The 21,933-nt window shown below is 37.3% G+C and overlaps 1 protein-coding gene across 1 annotated transcript; it reads left to right on the top strand.

Moving 5' to 3' along the window:
* Nucleotides 1–370: 370 nt before the first annotated feature.
* Nucleotides 371–18,317, top strand: LOC110027796 (eukaryotic initiation factor 4A-8). The gene is made up of 5 exons (XM_020729362.1): nt 371–516; nt 15,184–15,253; nt 15,361–15,461; nt 15,547–15,977; nt 17,396–18,317. Exons 2-5 carry the CDS (start codon nt 15,186–15,188, stop codon nt 18,029–18,031), a joined length of 1,236 nt encoding a protein of 411 aa, XP_020585021.1. The 5' UTR covers nt 371–516; nt 15,184–15,185; the 3' UTR covers nt 18,032–18,317.
* Nucleotides 18,318–21,933: the final 3,616 nt, after the last annotated feature.

The raw sequence follows: 21,933 nt of genomic DNA, 5'->3' as shown, positions 1-21,933 counted from the left end.
TCTCTAACCCATTTAATTTCTTGAATACATAAAATATTTAGCATCTACTAATATTTATCTGTGAGATTTCTCTTCCCTAATCTTTTCATTAAAATGACATATGAAATTAAATAAGATGAGTCACTAATGTTCAATAAAAATCATTAAACTATAACTATTAAAAAATGAATTATTCTGCCATTGTACACCGTTCCCATTATGCGCCATCAACCTATACTGCCTTGAGTTGACCGCATTTACCCGCATAAATGTCGTACGAATCGCCCGTCCATTGCACCACGTGCAAGATTGCATAAGTGTCGAACGGCCGATTATAAAAAACTTTATGCGGAGAGCGTACATAGTACTTAAGAAATTGTCCCTTTAAAAAACAATAGTTTGGAAAAGAAGGGTTTTTATCCCTTCTGAAGAAAAAAGAAGCCCTCGATCTCCTTTCTCCGGCGAAGAAGAGCGGCTCCTGCGTGCGCTCACCTCCTTTCGATTAACTCTCTCTCTAGCCTCACCGGCGATCATCAGGTCCTCTCTCTCTCTCTCTCTGTCTCTCTCACCATAGCTTATCCTCCGCTGCTTGTTGTTCGATGCCGGAGGATTTAATTTGGATATGAGATATGGAATTGCCGGATCTTCATTGTCTCGTTGTTTTTTGTATCGATCTGTTATAGGTTTAATTTTGATTTTTTTTTCTGGATTCTGGCGAATCATGGTCGGTGTTTATCTGGATTATGATGCTGATTGGCGCTTCGTTTTTAGGTTTCGAATTGGGTCTCTGTATTATTTATCTTATTGGTTGAAAATGGTTTGTTAAGTTATGGATTTGTAGGGCGTTTAATTTTGATTTTGTTTTAGATAGTAAATTTGTACAGTTCAGTTGTTGAGTTGAAAGTTTATGGTTTTATATCGGATCGCTATGGATGTATTGGATTCCTTAGGATATGTGAAGGTGTTTTTCTCATTGATAAGGTGGTGATAAATAAGGATGAAATTTTGGGGAGGAGATATGTCTACAGAGAGAAAGGGGGAGGAGGGGTGTTTTTCTTACGTTGTAGATCACTGGCTCTCTGTTGGCTGTTAAAATCAGGGGTCTGAAGAGAAAAAAAACAGTTATTTATTATGGACATGACTGGAGTGATGTTGCAGTTAGTAGGTACTGAGCAGGAGTGGAGCAATAATAGAATGTTTTTTAGAAATTAAGAAAAGAACAAGGTAGTGTTTCAGCTTTATTTCAATACCAACGATCCACCATAAAACACTTAGATGCTGGACATTCCCATCCTCTGACTGCTGATGTTCCTCGTGCCAAATTTTAATATTATTTACACACAACTCATAGCTAAAAATCTTCCAACTTGGAAATCAGATATCCTCAAATTATTTTTTGCCAGTGAATTTGAAGGATAACTGATCTGGATTATTCCTTTTCTCTCCAAAAAGATGGCTAGGGATGACCGCGGCCTCGTCATCAAACCCATATGGTTTCTCATTGACCACACCTTAGCCTCTGCAATTTGCTCTACTATATATCGCCCTACTAACACACACAATAAACCTTGATTCTTGTCATGAACTATGAAACACTAGAGAATGTTGGCCATAGTCAACTAGTAGATCCCGAATTGTACTACTAAATGATGGTTTCTCAACATAATTATACAAGACCAAATCACACGTCAATGCTCATCTATCATTAAACCAAAATCGATGTCATTGCCACAGTCGAAGCAACCCTCGCTTGGAAATACATTATTCTCCATACCTTAAACAGTCTACCTTCCACCTATCAAGCATTCAAGATTGCAATCCTCAACCGATTACAACTTATAAGTTTTGATGTCTTTATTCACTATATTGTAATGAAGAAACCAAGTTAGCCATGGAAGTTATCAGAGTTTTTCAACTCAGCATGTCAGTCGACACAACATCACACTTGTAGCTACTAGTGTTTGTAGGCAAAGTTGCCCTTATAATATTTGAGAACATTCATCATCTCAAAATGGTTGCACCACCATCACAACTAAGAAAAACAAACAATTTTTTCCATCATAGAATGCCAATTTTGTGGCATGATTGGTCACTCTGCGCTCAAATGTATGCATTGGACCAACTTGAATTACGACTGCCACTTCCCAACCAAAACAACCAGACTCTCTTCCTTAGTTACCTTGCCAACAAAGATGATTGATTTTTAGACATTGGTGTAACATCACACTTGACCTTTGATCACAATCAACTTCACAAATCAAAACCATACAATGGAAACGAGCAAATGACCTTTACAATGGACAAACGACACCCGTAGCGCTTATTGGCTTAGGCATACCCTTAAACCGACTTGTCATTTTCAGTTATAATCCCTTTTACTTATCCTCAACTCATGCATAATTTTCTTTTGATTCATAAACTAACCATTTATGACAATTTCTGAATATCATTTTGCCCCTCCAGTGATATTGTCAAAGAGGACTCCGATGACCAACCTTCCCCTTCTTAGAGGCCTATGGAATAATATCCTTTACAACCCTGACCATCGACCAAGCCAACTCCACATGCAATTGAACATGAGCTCCTCACTTCATTCTCTAATGTCACACACTTATATATTCACTTGGATCATTTGTCCAAAAACACTTTGGCCACCCAGCCAAATCAATGGCGGCTTCATGAGTTTGTCTGAAATAGCACTTTTATAACTCACGTCATATAGCAGAGACAAAACACCCTTTTTTAATCTTGATATAGCAGTTCACTTTCTCTAGCAATTATTGGCAGGGATGTTTGGGTCCCTTCTTGATTTTCTCCTATCAAGATTACAAATATTATTCAATGTGATTTCTTTTGGTATTGCTGGCTATCCTATACAACATCAATATGAGAAAACAACTCAATTTCTTCAATTTAAACTTTCCATGGAAAATCAATCAAATGCATCAATCCAAATATTATGCTTTTGATGATTACAAGGAATATTGCAATCACATTCTCAAAAGTATGTTCATCAGTTTGACATCATTCACCGAACTACACCTTCCTTTGCCCTTGAGCAAAATGGTATTGTTGAATGAAAACACGTTCACATTATTGAAACCACAAGAATATCCTACTCGAGGCCAATCTTTCCCACCATTTCTAGTTTGACACTGTTTTAATGGCTATCAATTTAGTTGATTGTCTACCATTCCTAAATACTCGAAATATATCACCCTATCAATTGCTCTACAACGAAGGATACTACTATCCTCTTCTAATATCATCTAAAATCCTTTAGTTGCTGACACTGATTTAGGTTTCCTCAGCAGTGTGGAAAGATTAAGGGACAATTTAGGATATTACTAGGATGAATAACGATGGAGAAATGGATGATGTTGCCTAAAATTTGACGCAATCGGCTACTGGATAACAGCTAGACAACAACTTAGCGGCAGGAACTGAAGGGCAGAAACATGGAGGTTGATGTGGAAAGTTTTCAGACGTTTATGAGAGAATATCACATCAATCCAACACACAACCTGAGAAAATCTAAATATACGACACTCAGACAATAAGAACTAGAGGGAAAACAATATCTTTTGCAGAAATCAAAAGCTAAAAGTCCCTAAAATCATGTTCTACATTATACATTTATGCTAAGAAAAAAATAAAATTCTAGTAGTAACTCAAACCGGGGAAATATGAAAAATAGGGCCCCATAAGGCCCGTAATAGTCAAAGGGTGGGAAATATCTAGTTACAGGACTCTCGGGATGGGAGTTTCGCTCCTGTATCTGTCCCACGTAAAGCGGGGGCACACCCACATCGTTGCCTTTGTCACCTATGTCAAAAATCTTACTCAAATAAACTAGATCTAAAGTTTGTTTTGTATATTTATTAGAAATTCTCCCACTTTCAAGGGATTTAAATGTCATTTTACGATGAAGGGCAAAATGCACATATTGCATCAAGTGATTCTTAGCTTTGAAAGATTGCTTTCATTGAAAATATTATTGGACGACATTTTTGGATTTATTTTTGTTATTGGGATGACTTGAAGTACTTTCATCTAATGTCAAGTTCATACTTTTTTCTGCCCTCTTTTTTTCCTCTTTTTTTGAGTTATAAAGTTTTTCTTGAGTTCACTTTCATTTGTCTTTCACGAGCCCCTTTTGCATTGGTAGGATGTCAGAAACAAGTATAGCTTTCTATGTCAAATTCATTGTGTTTTTTTAAGTGTTTTTTTCTTTTATGGAAAATAAACTTCCTCTAGAACATGATGCAAGTGAAACTAGATTTTCTTGTAGAATTAGTCTTGATGTATTGTTTGGCAGATGAAGTTAGATTTGAAATTATTATGGCATTGCTTTTGCGGTTGCCCATAATGAGAAAGGAGGTCGGGTGCTCTCATATAGATAATTTATCTCTCAACAACCTAATTTTTTTTTTATGCCGACAAAGATGGTCTACGAAGATTTCATCAAAGATGGTTGACCATTTTATGATTTTGCATCAAATACTATGTTGTCGGGTAACAAACATTGTGATGTGGCTTTTGCAATGATTTTACTAACTGCAATTAAACCAAAAAAAGGATGCATGTTTATGGGTAACATGAGCTTTGATATGTTTTGTTGGTTTGAGTTTACTTGAATTTGACGTGAACATCTTCTCATGACTATAGAATTATTTCTCAAATTGGAGTCACTTTTCAAAAAGGCATCATGTTGGAGATGCTTGATTATGGGAGACTGCCCTATTTTATTAGAGGTTTATAAGATTATCCAGTTCAAGTATATGATTCAATATTTGCATATTGTTAGATTGATGATGTTGGGGATGTGATCTTCCTAGTTTGTTGGCAATCACATGCTATTTTGTTGCTAAGTCATGAAATAATGGGTTCTATAGAAGGATACTTTTTAAATGGCATGTTATTCCAAAGCCAGGCTTTATGCATTGAATTTATTCTCAAGGTTTGGGGTTGGAGTTTTTTGAAGAGTTAGATTTTTTATTATTATTTTTTCTTTGTTAATAAACATGTGTGAAGAGGCTTGATTTCACTGATATTACTTTTCAAACTAATTTTGACTAATAAGTGGCAAGTTGTGAGTAATCGGAGCCAACTTTTAGATTGTCCTCGAATGGATGTATGAACTTTGCTTTGTTAACTCAGTTGGAGGGTGGTTATTAATTGATTAGGTCAATAAGGAAGAAGTCATTGATAGGTATACAAATTAGTTAAAGAAAGGTGTTTGAGCAATGGGTGTTATGGTCCCTGCACATGCTCGACCATTACTTGTTTTGCAGGCTAGTTGACTGGCATAGGGAAATTGCATAGAAAACGTGTAAATTATTAGGTGTTGAACTTGCTGCTTATGATTTGGAGATGTATAAAGACTTAGCTCAGGAGGCAGGAAGTTCAAATTTATGTACGAATGAGATAATCAAGGCTCTTTTATGTAGAAAACCTAAAATGAAAAAGCTATAAGGTCTGACTTGGATGTTAAGATTTGACTTACGTGCAATATAAGGACTGATTTTGTCCCCTTCAAAATAGTTGAAGGTAAGCCCGTATAAGATTATCAATAAAAGAAATAATCTAAAAACATCTTTCAAATGTGGTGCTTTGCATCTGCATACGTTACTAATATATATATAAAAAAATCTAAACAGATCAAGACCATAGGAAATTTGGCTTTTGTTAGTGCAAGCTGTCAATAGGTTTTCGACAATAGTACGTGATTGATTATTGATGAAGGATGTTAAGATAACTTCGGAGGAACTTGGCCTTCAGAAAATGAAATTGGATGAAAGTGGAGTAGCAATGGTATAAGTATGGTTAGTTGGGAAAGTTTGGTTTGCATGGGAATGAACCAAAATTTCCCAAGGGCAGTTGATGGCTATGAATGTTAGAGAGAGTAGCATTTGGAGCAACGATGGAGTTTTCGAGCTAATATACTATCATTACTATTGATAGGGGGAAGAGTGGATGGGAAGAAGGGGCAGAGAGAGAATATAGATCATGTGAGTGGAGAATGTAGAGAGAGAAATAGAGAGGGAGGGAGGGAGGGAGAGAGAGTTACTCCATTATAGAAGATATAATGGTTTGGATTTTGTAGATTATGTCCATTTTGTAGAGGGTAGCAGCTTTGCTAAGAGTAATGAAATAAAAACAGCCTTGGATTGTCGATGAAGGATGTTAAAATAACTTAAGAGGGACTTGGATTTCGGCAAGTGAAAGTGGATGAAAGTGGATTAGCAATGCTATACATTTGGTTAGTTGGGAAAGCTAGGTTTGCTTGCGAATGAACGAAAATTTCACTAGGGGCAATTGATGGCGATGAATGAGAGAGCGAGTAGCATTTGGAGTAGAGATGGAGTTTTAGAGCTAATATACTGTGTGTATGGCGAAGAGTGGATGAGAAGATGGGGGGCAGAGTGAGAGTATAGATTATAGATTATGAGAGAGAGATAGAGAGAGAGAGAGAGAGAGAGAGAGAGTCCATCATAGAAGATATAATGATTTGGATTTGTAGGTTATGTCCATTGTGTCGAGGGTAGGAAGCTTTGCTATGGTTAATGAAATAAACAAGCTTTGGATTTCTTTTAGCAAAGGAGGAGTACAATCGAGCGCTCCATTTGGAACCATTTTAACAATGTATAAATGGCTTATTTATAGTTTCTAATCCAAGCAATAAATATCCTTTTGGTTGGATGTGATTGACGAGTGCTGCGAGAGCTTTTCACATCATCATGTAGTAGTTGCTCTTGTAATGAAGATCAACTGGTTGGAGCTACAGTTAGCCTTTCATGCTAGAGGGAATTGCTAAGTGAATGGGCTTGACGATAATTAATGGATGGTCGAGTTAAGTAAATTGGTTGGCCGCGAAGTAGCGAGGAAGCGAATGGAGATTGATCTGTAAGGTTTGATGCTCTGGATAGGCCCTGTGAAGAAGATGACTGGATATGGATGGTTTGTTTACAATGGGATGGGTATTTGTATGATGATGTCCACTACAGGAATGCAAGGCACATTTGTTATTATTGGGTTGGGCATCCCTTATTCAATGTAAGAGGTGTTTGGTTAGTCTTGTATGGTCTAAGGAATTTGATTGATGAGGTCATGCTCTACGTCATGATACATAGACGATTTTAATTGAGTGAAAAATATGAGGCGTTACTTTTTCCCCTCTTTTCAAACTTTATAAATTACTGTTCTGATTGAAGAATAGTCGTGTCATTTTTAGCTCCTTAATCTTTTCATTTCCATGTTAAACATGTATCCTGAAACTCCATGCTACCTACACTTGAAGGCAGAGCAGTAAACTCCAAGCAGAGAGTTGGATTCAATCTCTTTAAATTGATACAGAAGGTGAAGTTTGGCCAAATGAATTTTGGTAGGTGTAGACATTTTCTCTATGCTATATCTGAAGATGTTGAACTCCATTCTACTCTTTTTGTCCTTCTGCTTCGAGAGGTCTTGTTGACATAAGAATTAGTAACTCCCTTATAGTAATTGACGATGCCTTGTTCTTGTTTTTTGGAGAGCGATGCTCTCTTTCTCTTTAGGTTGATGATGACGACTTTGAAGAAGGCGGAGAAGTACTAGTTCCCTGCCAACATGAAGATTCACTTGTTAGAAATTAGGGTAGGCCATAATAGCTATTCTGAAAGAAACCTCTACTTTATTGACCAGCTCTACTACGACATAGTATGGCTTTTTGTTTTTATTGAGAAAGAGCTAATGGACTTCTTCAATGATTGCCATCTATATTTTTTGCATAATTGACACCAAATACTTACTCAGCCATTTACATCATCATGAAGTTGTTTGTGGACTATAGGTTTAATTTATCAATCCTGAGACTTTTTTTTAGCTTGGTCGGACATATGGGTTTATCTATCTCACCATCAAGTTCTTGCCTTCATTGGGCACATAAGATTTTTTTCTGTTAGCTTTCTGTTAGTAACCCAAGCCCAATACTTTATACAATTTAATGGATGGTTGTTGGCTAATTGCCACCACTCTGGTCAACCTCAAGTTTAAGAGCTGGATATTGCTTGTGATCTTGCCAGCATTAAGAGAATGCTGAATAATTGAGATGGTAAGAATGGCTGCTTGATCTTGACCAACTAGTCGAAGGTGTAAGAGCTCAATTTTGCTTATGATTTTGACAACATTAAGAGAATGCTGAATAATTGAGATAGTAAGAAAGGTTGCTTGATCCTGACAAACTTGTCCTACCCTAGGCTATAACTAAAGTACCTAGGCCATTGGAGGTTAAAAAGTGGAAGATGGCCTAAGAATTCTGGTTGAGAAGAGGGGGAATATTTTCATTGGCGGGCCTTCTCATTGATATCAGAGAAAATGTGATGTTAAGGAATAACCTGACGGGAAATAGGGTATAGAGATTAGTTGTGATTCCCTTGATTATGCATAAGGAGACTTCATGGCTGTAAGCTCCAGAGGTGTAGGGTCCATCCTAGTGGTGCTGACAGGGGAGTTAGTAAGAAGTTATATGACCAACAAAGAAAGCCATGTTTAATAATGGACATTATCAGAAGATGCTATATAGTGGAAGGGCCAAGCTGTTCTTCGGTTGGGCCAACCGCTTTCTAGTCAGACGTAATCGGACTATGGTTGCAATTGGTGTGGTGGATTAGTTCACCATATTCGGTGAATGGAGCATTCTCATCCTATATTGGGTTGTTGACATGGGTGGGTGCAAAGCCTCACAACCATGTGCGTGTCATTTAGGCATCAGAATACTGGTTGCCTAGGAATAACAATCATTTAGGTCTTTTGGACAGTGCAAAATTGGAGGGAGCTCATTTCAATAATGGGCAACTAGGTGTTGCAATTTATCGAGAATACCTAATCAACGATATGAAAATCATGCTATCGGTGCGATACTATTTCAATATTTTTGAGTTGTAGTTCAAGGAAGGACAACCAAGGCTTAGCAAGCAATTCAAGAAGACTTGGTGATGCAGATCCAAATGTGCTCGGTGGCAGGAAAAGGGTTGAGATTGATGATTGAATTCAACAATGCTCATATGGAGTGTAGTCATTTTGCCGAGTGCTCCAGAAGGAGCCACAAGCAGCTTTAAAGCTGATCTAAAAGATTAGTTAGAGAGTTTCACACAAGAGTGCCAGTAGAAATACTATTAAGCCAAATGAATTAAATGAGGAATTGAGCCAACCCCTTATTTGCATTGAAGTCAACCATGATGCATGCAACCATAAGGATTAAAGCAAAGGAGCTGAATAAGGCTATCATTGGTGCAAGGCAAAGATTGAGTTATTGGAGGAAGTGATTGCTACTAACGCAAGAGCAGCTTTAGTGATGCCAGAGTTAACCCAAACCATAATGGTGAAACCAAATATTATTACTGAAAGCAAATAAATTATTACAATAAAAGGGGAAATTATAACAAACACGACATAAGCTTACGCTAGGATTCGATCCATGGAGGATGGGGGTCGGCTAGATGATCTTGGAGTGGAGGTAGGTGGCTGAAATGGGTTTTGGGTGTTGGGACATCACAAGGAGGGACTCAAATGGTGGCGAAGACAAAGAGGAGGGATCGTACAATATCGAACTAAAGGACGGTCATGGTTTGCAGCAACAAGGGAGGAGTTGCGACAAGGACAACCTACTAGAATGAGAGAAACTGCTGACCAAGTGGCTGGAACAATAGAAAACAACCATGACCGATTATTTCGGAGCGGCAACAGTGGCAAGGTTGTTTTGAGATTGCACGACAACCAAAGGAGAGGCTGCGAGTAAGGCTGGAAAGGGATGACAATCGATTGGGAGGGCTGTGTTGGGTGCTGGGGAGGATGGTGACAAGGTTGGGACTGACTGAAGACGATAACAACGGGTTGGCTGCTAGAGGGAGGAACCGGGGAGTAGTTTGAGGATAAATACACACCACCTCAGAACGAGTTACAATCTGAGCACTTTCTCGCCTTCAGATACAATCCTTGGATAGAAAAATTGGATGTCGACGGCTGTCCTGATAGGAATCCGAGAAAAGAGCTGCCGTAAAACTCAAAAACCACATGTTTATAGACTTAGGGTAAATAGGAGTGGATCCCATTTCATGTGATGGGTCAACCAACCCTCTTTGACCGGTCCAAGCCGCAACTTCTGCTACAGTTCGCGTTACTGTAGTAGATGTCGTAGAAATATGCTACATGTTAGTGCTCCCGTGCTAGTTTTCTTGGAAATGAGACACTTCAACCTCATATGTCGAAACTTATGGCTCCTCATAATATAATGTTAGATTGGTTATGTTGAAGGTGGTGGGCTACTGTAACTTTTCAGTAAGTCACTCCTGCGAGTGTTGTCATTCAAAAGCACATCATGTTAGAATAAATATCCATTTGCTTTTGGCACAACCTGAGCTGTGGCTGCATATAACTGTAGATGCTCCGAAAGTAACTCTCGAGCCACTAGATTCGTAATTGTCCTCTTCCACTCGTACTCGACTTGATTTGGTAAACAAGGAGGATTCGACTATGAGACAAACTCTATTGTAGGCTGAGCAACTTTCACTAGCAACCACTCAGGGGAGGCCTCTTCTTCTTTTTTGGCAGGACCTGGATTCCATTGAAAAATTTTCTTTCCTGCCGAGCTCCCACTACAACTTCTAAAGTTGTGGTTTATCCGTTTTGTCTTAATATCTATCGGGGGCACAGTGCTAAATAGATTTTAACACCCAATTGACTTAATCTAGTCTTCCAAAAGTGACATAAAGGGTCTCATCTCTGACATGCTGAACCTCTCTCCGCGGGGGCAACTCAGAAAGGAGTCTATCTATCTTAAAATTATGAATTTCTATTTTCTAGGGTTGCTACACTTCTAGTGTCGATTTCTCCAACTCAAGACCATCTTAGAAAATTACTGTTAATTAGGCTGGAGTCCCCCTTATGGGCTCAGTTGGAGCTATGTGCAATTTTTTTTCATTAGTTGACAACTGATACTTCTCCTTTGTGTTCTCACCTTCATCAGTGCCTACTGTGTCGTTACTTATTTTTTCAACAACACCCTGTTTTGTGAAATAGATCATTTCACCGGTTGCACAATACTGTTCGATATGCCCAAATCCGTGACACTGGAAACATTTTTTGCTGGGACAATTTTAGGAATACTGGTTCACTCCACCTGTTCTCTACCCTGAATCAATTTTTCCTCAGTCTGGGTTAACTTTGTGTGGTGGTCTTCTGGTGATGTGATATCTCCACTTTTGAAGTTGGGGTTTGAATATCCAATATGTAGTGAGCTATTAAGTATGACATTGTATCTCCTGTTTCATCTTGGGTTAAGTTGTAATTTTACTCCCTTTTTGTTTTTGAAGAATTTTTAATTTAGTCCCCCTCTGAAATGCATTTTTCCTTAATTTGATGGCATTTAGTTTCACTATTTCACCTTGTGGGACGTCCTGACACACAAAGTCACATTCCAAGGTCCTATGCCACTCGATGATCTCGTTCGGATCTGTGACTATCGAAATATGACAAATCCACTGTTACTTCAAAATCCTGGTTTATCGGATATTCCAGATCAAATCTTTCATTCTTGGAATCCGCATGGTGGCAGAGATTCACTCCATTTCTTTAATCTTGCAAGTTACTGTTGTGGCTATTAGTGACCCGTTAGCGCTTGATATAGTTGTCGTATCTCTTCTATAATGAACTTCTAATTAGCGTCCAACTGGTCTCGGTGATGGTGTAGTTGGGGTTTTAAGTATAGGTAGGTGGAAGGAGAAAAGAAAATTTTGGGGGGCTAATATGGGGGGATTCTAGAAACCTTTGGATGGGGATAGAGTTAGGTTAGCTTGGATACCAAATGATACCGGAGTTAACCTAAACCATAATAGTACAAGCAAATATAATTATTAGAAGTTTATCCACCCACAACCCATTTTAGCCACCTATCTCCGCCCCCCAACCACCTAGCCGACCTCCACCACTCAGGGATCGAAGCCTAGTTTGAGTGCTTGGGACAACAAAAAGAGGGGCTGGAAGGGTGGAGGCAGCAAAGAGGGTACGGATAGCAACGAACAAGCTTGAAAAGGCTGCCCTGGGTTGCGACAGCAAGGGAGGAGGGCGTCGGTAGCGAAGGGGAGGAGTTGCGGCGAGGACAACCAACTGGAATTAGCGCAAGGAATAATTATTTTCGGGCGGCGGCTAGCGAGAATGACGGTGACTGTGGAGAGCAAGGCATGGGACTGCGGGACAGCCAAAGGGGAGGCTGCAAGGAAGGCTGCAAAGGGGCGGTAGTTGTTTGGGAGTGTGTGGGCTGCTGGGGTGGCGACTAACTAGAGGCAATAGCAGCAAGATGGTGGTTGGAGGGATGAACCAGGGAGCAATTTGGGGACAGATAGACACCACCTGCTGACGAGTTATAGTCGGAGCACCTTTTCAACTTCAGATACAGCCTTGGAGGGGAAAATTGGACGTCGGTGACTGTCTTGACAGAAATTGGAGCAAAAAACTGACATAAAACCCGAAAATAACATATTTATAGACTTGGGGTAAATAGGGGTGGACCAGACTCCAAATAGGAGGGAAGTTGTGCAAGAAGCTCCAGCTTCCGCATCATATAGGTTATGCTGGGACAATATTTATTTCGGGGAGGATGGTTCAAACATTTTATGGGGTTACTATAGTAGAGGTGGATGGTCAGCTTTAAGATCTTTTAGACTTTCACTTCTAGTGCTTAACTACAAGAGGAAGATGTTGGGGTTACCAGAGATCTAATAGCTTGGATAATTTTCCATATTGTAATGACTTGTTAATTTTGTTTTCAACGCAGGCCAGGCATATCCAACTAGTCAACCTTCCTACGTATAGTAAAGAATTTTTAAAGTATTGAAATGAAATTTCTTTTTTTGTCTCGCCCTAGTTATTTACTACTTTATAGGCCAAAGTAGGACATGTTTCCCAATTGGCCGAGATAAATATGGCAGTTCCCTTTGGTAGTGTGTCTGGCCAAAATGTGCAAGGCTCATGGGAGTGTGTCCTGTTTGTCTGGGGGATAACTACTTTAATCCAAGCGGAACATTTAGAGAGTGGAGTCCCTTGCAACCATGGTTTTGTGCAGTCTTAACACGGCTCTTTTTATTTTGATCACATGGATTGTTCTTTTTGTTTTAGTTCATTTGTTACGAAAATGCAATCTGTCTTTTGAATGCTGTGTTTCCTTATTTTCTGAAGAGTATCTATGGGTTATGCTTTTGAGTGTTTGCTTTGTAACTTATTATGATGTTTGTTCCAATGATACCATACCAGTTTAGGTGCATATTATATTGCACTTGTTTAATGTTGCACTTTGATATTTTAGGTAATTTTTCATAAGAAAATTGAAAAGACACAGCCAGAGCTATTTAGATAGTTTAGCAGTCCTATTTGATACGAGAAAGTGTGCTCTATTTTGATCTATTATGATATTACCGTCGTGCTATAAGCCTATTCTATTCTTAATAATTTAGCAATGCTATGTGTTATATATATTATGCGGTGGGTTTTTTCTTTAAGAAGTTTTTTGGTATGGGTTAATTGGAGAGAATGAGTGTAAATATGTAGACATCTATGTTTTTGCATATTGGGGATTACTGTTTGTAGATCAAAATTGCTAAATTTTAATGGATTGTGTACTGACTTTGTATAGATGTATTAATGCCACATATAGCAAACATGAACTTTTAATGTGTATTAGTGTCACATATGGCACATTTATGGTGATTGGTGTTGGTGCTTTGTTTGTTTGATTAGAAGTTATATATTGTTTTTCAGTTTTGCTTGACTGAAGATAGTAGATAATGGCATCATTAGATTTTATATGGCAATCTCATATTGTGTTGCCTTTAAGTATCCTTCACCATTCATTCTAATTAAAGGTTGGATTATTGAAATTCGAATTAAGGAGTCATCTCAAAATGATTTTTTTATTTTTATTTTGTTTCTATTTTATTATTTAATACATGTGTGAGATAGGGGGTGTAAGTGAGCTGAGCTGGCTCGCAAAACGGCTTGAGCTCTCATTAATGAGTTCATGAGTCAAGCTTTCCAAGCAGCGAGCTCGAGCTCATTGAGGCTAACTCAGCTTAGTTTGTTGGCTTGCGAGCCGGCTCAACTACTTGAATTCTTGGCACGTTGATGCCTTATTTGGGGAGTTGCCATGACACTTCACCTTTTCTCTCGCTATCAATCACTTAGATGGCTTCTCCGGTGAGCTTCCATGGAAATTTCATTTGAGTTTTCTAGCCTGCTGTTAGTATCGAGAGTCAAGCTCAAGCTTATATTTTGACAAACGAGCCAAGCTCGAGTTAAGCATGACTTGAGCTCAGCTCCACTCATTCGCACCACTATGTTTGGTATTCTTATGAATTTTCTTCGTTAACAAACAAAATTTGGTCTCTTTTATTATTTGATTCATCTTCCTCACCCAATGCTGGTTACAATGCTATCACTGGAGAGGAAGCAAGATGGGGGATCAACTCGATAGCTCGAGACAATATTTATTCCCTTAGGATCTATGAATTGGAGTGTGTTAATGCCATTATCATAAGGTGCATGGAAGTAGTTGTCAAGGTAAGAGCAGTAGTTGATGTAGGCAATTATGGCTAGGATCTTGTGGGTGAGGTGAACATAGGCAAGTGGCAAGAGGGGTTGTCATTAGAGAGGGAGGTGAATCCACCAACCGTGGAGAAGGCAAAGATGGGAAGATTCCGATGACCAAGGCATTCGAGGATAGGAGGAAGAGGCTGATAGATAAGTCAGGAGTAGTGTTAAGTTTTATTTATTTATTTATTTTTTTTTTCTGAAATATTAAGACCTATAACTTATTTTTAATGTTTTTTTTCAATAAGCTCATTTATACTAAAAAAATAAATGAATGGTGATCTCATATAGGGCATAAATCTTCTTTGAACTGTGCTAATTTTATGGTTTGGCATACCTTTTTTTCTTTCCGCACCGTGAGATGCATTCTTTTTCTCACCGGATCAATGTCTCCCGCACTAGTTTTTTTTCTGCATCATCTCACTAATCAAGCCAATTAGTTACTTTTGGTTATGATCAGTGCGTGCTTTTTTATGACCTTGTTTTGAAATCCTCAGTATGAGTTTTTTTTTTTTCTCGCTAATATTTCCATGATGATTTTCTATTATCCTATTTTTATCACTGTCATTATCCTACTTGTTGCAGACATGGCAGGGCTTGCACCAGAAGGATCTCAATATGACGGTCAGCAGTATGATTCAAAAATGAATGAACTGTTAGTGAATTACAACTTTCTAACTTTTGCTATGCATTATCTTGCCCATTTTGCATTTATTTAAACCACATTTTGATCTTTTTATTTACTTTGAATGATGGTTACAGGCTTGATGGACAAGATTTTTTCACGTCATATGATGAGGTTTATGATACTTTTGATTCCATGGGTCTGCAAGAGAACTTATTGCGAGGCATTTATGCTTATGGTATTTATTCTCCTGAAACATATTGGCATTTCATGACTCCTAGTCCTGTTTTCAACTTTGATCTAACATCTTCACATCTCTGCAGGCTTTGAAAAACCCTCTGCAATTCAACAAAGAGGGATTGTTCCTTTCTGTAAGGGACTTGATGTGATACAACAAGCTCAATCTGGGACTGGAAAGACGGCCACATTTTGTTCTGGGATATTGCAGCAACTCGATTATGGCTTAGTTGAATGTCAGGCTCTCGTTCTCGCTCCAACCCGAGAATTGGCACAGCAAATCGAAAAGGTTATGCGTGCACTGGGAGACTACCTTGGCGTGAAAGTTCATGCTTGTGTTGGCGGAACGAGTGTTCGTGAGGATCAGCGGATTCTCTCGAGCGGTGTTCATGTTGTCGTCGGCACACCAGGACGGGTGTTTGATATGCTGCGAAGGCATTCGCTCCGTCCTGATTATATTAGGATGTTTGTATTGGATGAGGCGGATGAGATGCTCTCACGTGGTTTCAAGGACCAGGTCTGTTTTGACTGGCTTCTATTTGGAGGCTTTGGTTCTTTTTCTTCTATATCTTTTTATTTTTTGATGCCATTATTTTTTTTTATTTTAGCTTGTTACGTCTTCTTATTTCCTAAGTTTTGCATTTTATTTATTATCAGTTCAAGCAGAGCTGATTTTGCATCAACAGGAAGAGTTTTTACTTGGTAAAAGGACTTAAAATTTTCTCCATTTGTTGTTATATTAGTTGCCTAGATCAGGGACAGCTCATATGAAAAATTCCCTTTAGAATTTTCTATAAGAAACTTCCAATCTCCATTCATGCTGCACTGAGATTAGTAAAGTGCCAAAATGCTCTTCAGACTATTTACGTGGGGTTATTTTGGTCATAGAGTGGATAAAAGTCTCAAATTAGTCCCCAAACTCTTTTAATTAAGTCTGAAATGGACTTTCCCTTGGACCATTTCATCCTATATTTTAAAAATATGGGGCTAAATTGACACTTAAAAACTTTTGGACTGAAATAATCTCCTACAAAGAGCTAGGGAACCATTTGGACACTTTTCTTCATTTAGATTTATTAACTTGTTATCTCCACCCACGCATAGAGATTTACATTCTGAATATAAGTTTCAATCGACGACAGCATCCTATGAACACAAATCACAATGTAAATTGGGTGGTGTTAGGACCATTTTACGGGAACTTTTATGAGGAGTTTCCCATATGAATTGTCCCTAGCTATGGAGCTAAAATTTTTGCATGTTTTGCCATTAATTCTGATTTCTGCTGAAGATTGTTGAAACCCTGAACTTCAAATACTTGTGAATAATGGGGTCTATTATTGCCTTGGTGTTTTCATATACTGTTTTATTATGGTATAATAGGGGTAGCTTTTTCACTGTTTTGCTTTTTGAATTGTCACACTTTTTTTACACATTTGCTTTCTTGTTGTTTTTAAGAAAACTTTGTGGTAAAAATGCTATTTTTGAGAATTAGATCTGTTAAAAATATGATAGGTATAAGAAATTTGTTCTCCGAACTTTTTTTTTTTAATATTAAAATACTGACAACAGTTTAAAGAAGTTATTTTTCTCATAACAATTTAACGGTAACTTTTATATTGACCCAAAATCTCGTATAAAACTGAAGTTCTTTACACGGTGCTTTTTTATTTTAGTTGCTATCCCTTCTCTTTCAAGATCTGTGGATCCTCTTACAGCTTAAAACACAAGCTTATTGATTCTATCATCATAATATTCTGCATTACGTAGCTCAAGCATTGTTCTTGCGACTTCTCACCAATTTGAGTATTATGTTGGAGAAAACCAGCTTGCTTGTTTTTAATTATAAGCATTTTCGGGTTCATTTTCTGTCTCACATTGCCTTTAATTTTTACAGGCTTCTATCATATTTTAATACTTAACTCTCTACTTTAGATCTATGACATCTTCCAGCTCCTTCCATCGAAAGTTCAAGTTGGTGTTTTCTCGGCCACAATGCCCCCCGAAGCGCTCGACATTACTCGTAAATTCATGAACAAACCCGTAAAGATCCTCGTCAAACGCGATGAACTTACCCTCGAAGGAATAAAACAGTTCTATGTGAATATCGGCAAGGAAGAATGGAAGCTCGAGACCCTTTGTGACCTTTACGAAACATTGGCCATCACCCAAAGTGTCATTTTTGTGAACACTCGCCGCAAAGTCGATTGGCTCACCGACAAAATGAGGAGCAGCGATCATACCGTCTCTGCCACACACGGCGACATGGATCAAAACACTCGAGATATCATTATGCGAGAATTCCGATCTGGTTCTTCTCGTGTTCTCATCACCACTGACCTCCTCGCCCGCGGCATAGATGTGCAGCAGGTCTCTCTTGTCATCAACTATGACCTACCGACTCAACCGGAGAATTACCTCCATCGTATCGGTCGTAGCGGACGTTTCGGACGGAAGGGTGTGTCCATCAACTTCATCACGAATGAGGACGAGAGAATGCTGGCGGATATCCAGAGGTTCTACAATGTTGTCATTGAGGAGCTGCCATCCAATGTTGCCGATCTTCTGTGAGTATTTATTTTGCTTTTTTGCATGTTAGGCCTTCTCAAAATATTTAATAATTCCTTCAAACTTGTGTACTAAATTGTAAGGTGTTTGCGCTCATTTTGAATGTTGTTGGTAACTTTTAAGATATGTTTCATCCTATGTGACAAATTTTGTAGCTTGTGTATGGATGACCTTAAAAGGAGGCATCCTGGATGTTATCTATCCGTTATGGTTGAATTTTGTGTATTATGATTTTGATGCTTAACATTTTGAACTAGTTTAACGGCTCTTTTTTTAAATATTTATATTTGATTTTTGCGGCAATTTTGTATATAATATTGGCATGTCTTGATTTATTTTATCAGAGTAGTGAAATGTTAGGGACATTTACGTTCATACCACACAATTATGATGTATTTGCATATACCATCAATGTCTTTTAAAAGTGAAATATACATTCTCATGCAGTGGGTTTATGCCACTAAAATGAAATGAAGATATCACGCTTTAGGTCTAGATATGTAAATGCATATGAATTGTGGGGTACATATGTATATTTACCTAAATTTAATAGCAATATAAGTTTTGATTAACTAGTTGTGGGGTACATATGTATATTTACCTAAATTTAATCGCAATATAAGTTTTGATTAACCAGTTTTTTTTTTTTTATTTAATATTTTGTCATTAGAAAAATGTGACATCGTCTTTCTTAAATATTTGTTTGTAGTATCTTTTAAAAATTTATTTTATTCAAATAATATTGGATGAAAGAAACATTTATGAAAATATAATTTTTTTATTTAAAATAAATTTTGTAAGTAATTTTAAAACTTTCTTTTTCGAGCTTTTGTAATAAAGTTTTTAGATTGAAAAAAATTTTGCATCAGAATCCCGCACGTAGTGTTAATTGTGGAGTTCAATGAAATTACGTCATGTGAAGATGAAAGAAAACGAATCGGTCCGGTAACACGAGAATATTCCTCCGTGTTATTGTATGTTATTAACATGTTATTGTGTTCTGGGAATATTTTTGGTGTTATAATGACACAATAACAAATCAGTAATACTTGAATAACAAACAATAATAAAACATTATAATATCTGAATAACACGGGAGAAATATTTATTTGTGTTATCGGGTATATTTTATTTTATTTTTTATCACCATCACATGACGTGATTGCATTGGATTGCACCTAATTCTACGTGTGGAGTCCTGATGCAACATTTTACTCAATAAATAGCTTTTATTAATTAGAATTAACATGAATTGCTTTTAAACTATACTTCTTTTTATATGAACTGATTTTTTAGTTTTTATTATATACTTTTTTTGACTTTTTATTTATTTTATTATAATAATTTAGACAAAAGTAATTTTGTTATTTCAGAATAAATGCGTTTCTTGTAGAATTGAATTTGAGGTTTAGGATTAACAATTTGAGTGATATGCGTGTAAATATTAAAGTTTGCCGTTTAAATGTTTGATACATAAATATATAAGAATTGGGTGGCAAGTATGTAAATGCTCATATATTCTTAAAATAATTAATTTATACAAAAAATAATATATTTTTCGGGCAACGGGCAACCAACAAAAGCAACACTACACAAACTACTAACAAAAACTTGAATAAAGTTACATTTCAATTCTTTTTTAACAGTTCAAAACTATAATTTAACCTATTCCCTAACGTTTAAGCTCTATTGTTGTCGTACGATGTGAATAAATTATATCAATATTGTGGTGATAGCTATAGGCGATCAACACAAACTTGACTTGATATTTTTGTTTAGATCGGGAAATTATTACGTACAGTGACAATATGTCTGGATGGTAGTCTAAATGAGTAGCTATGCGATTCATGGCTGTATGGCCTCAATCGGACGTCCGATCAGTCGCGCATGGTAATTTTTTGTAGATCAGACCTAAGGAATTGAGGGATGAGAAGGTGAAACTGAAGTTGAATGATTCTCTTGATGAATCAGTCAACAAAAAAGTTTTGATTAATCTCGTTTGATTGTTTAGTTTAAAAGAAACAGAGTTTTTGTGAGTGGTTTCAATATGGTAGTATCGATTTAACTTTGAAATTTCGTGAAGGCAATACTTAACAAGTGACATTGCTTAAATAAGTGTGCATTAAAGTCATTGGCTACATATGTTAAAGTTTATATAGTTGATTGTGTAATTCAGGGAGTCGAGCATGTATTCAATTTTAATCTAAAACTTTAATTTAAATCAAGTAGAGGCCGGGTTGACTCGAACAACTCTTCAACGAGAAACACTAGTTGGTTGCGAGCAATTTTCGTGAGCACTCATGTTTCATGGGCGAATACGCTCGGCGAACATATGACCATCTTAGTTCATCAAACGAGTTCGATAGTTAGTGTTGAGGGCCAGGTTGGTGGGTAGAATTCTTGAGAAATTTAAGGTCTGTTCAGGGTAGATTTTTCACTGCTTTGTTTTTCAGATCAATATTATACCTCCGACCTAGTTGGTCTTTCAGTGTTTTATAATATGATCTATCAAAATATGATAAATATTAAAAATTATTGTCCAGCATTTTTAAAAATTAAAATGTATATAATATTCACATCAAAATTTAAAAAAGTTATTTTTATCGAATAAATTTTACAGTTAAATTTACACCCTGAATGTGATATGACAAGAAGACCACATGTACATTTTGAGAGTTGTCTTGATTTATATCGTTTGCTTTAGCTGTCAGTCATATTAACTAAAGTAAATAAATAGCCTTTTATGATAATTTAGGGTAAAAAGTTGCAATAAGAGAAATAAATACCAAAATAAAATGTGCTACTTCGCACTTGTTGGTGATGACCCAGGTTCATAAGGTGCTATGACCTTAATTATTATTGTGTCGGGGAATTTACGGAGATGGAGATATATTAACTTCTTAGTATTGTACACAAATTTAGATGACACATAATAAAAGAAGTATCGAAAATTTTTATATGAAAAAGCTTAGCTGGAATGGTTCCATTATTCATGTGTGTTACAAGACATTGATTGCCCTTGAATAACTAAAAGTAAAATTATAATAGTGTGAGTTATCAACTAGACTTTCACTAGAGAAGTGATGCAAAATATTGGGAAATTAACAACAATCCGATTAACAGAAGCCTGACTGTGCTTATGGAAGACTAAAGTTAGAGGCTATGTGGTGGAGATTTGAACTAAGTATTGTCGATGGTGGTGGGGACTAGCAAAAATGATTCAAAAATAGTAGTAGCGATAGTCAGATGATGTCAATCTGATTATGTCAGTTCGGTGATGAAGTTATGATGGTAGGAATGGTGTAAGTCGGGTGGTAGTGGTCCATTGGTAGCTGCCATAGTGACCAGGCAATGGTGGGGATGCAGAGGAGTTAGTAACATGACTTTGATTCGAAGACACTTAAAAAATTGTGTAATTAGAAAAGTAGCGGCCAAAAGATGAAGACCTAGCAACAACGATAATGGCTTGACTATTCTTTTAGGATACTGCCAACAAATGCAATGTGTCTCTGCAGCGCATCACACTTATTGTGGGTCCTTTGTTGGCATCAATTTTTTATGTCACAAGTGTAGAGTGTTCACGAGCATGAATTGAGACAGTTTACTGTTCGTGTGACACTCTAGCACTTATGCGCGGCAAGAAGCTAGGGTTGACGACGCTTTAGCCGTACCTGGGAGAATCTGCCATCAGAAAGGTTCATTCAAGAAGTGAGACATGCTCAGTGCTTACCATGATTTTTAGAAGTTACCACACATTCGTATGGAGCCTCTTGTGGCCAAAGGAAGTCACAAAATCTTCATACACGCGTTAAGAGAGAATTATGGTTTGGGACTCCCTACCCACACTGTGGCTTAGGACGACTGTTGGCAACAATTTCTCTGACAAATGAATAGCTGGAATACTT

Source organism: Phalaenopsis equestris, unplaced genomic scaffold (assembly GCF_001263595.1).
Source record: "Phalaenopsis equestris unplaced genomic scaffold, ASM126359v1 Scaffold000450, whole genome shotgun sequence".
Classification (NCBI taxonomy): Eukaryota; Viridiplantae; Streptophyta; class Magnoliopsida; order Asparagales; family Orchidaceae; genus Phalaenopsis; species Phalaenopsis equestris.
Note: the sequence above shows the minus strand (reverse complement) of the source record. Positions and strands in the feature narration are given on the sequence as shown.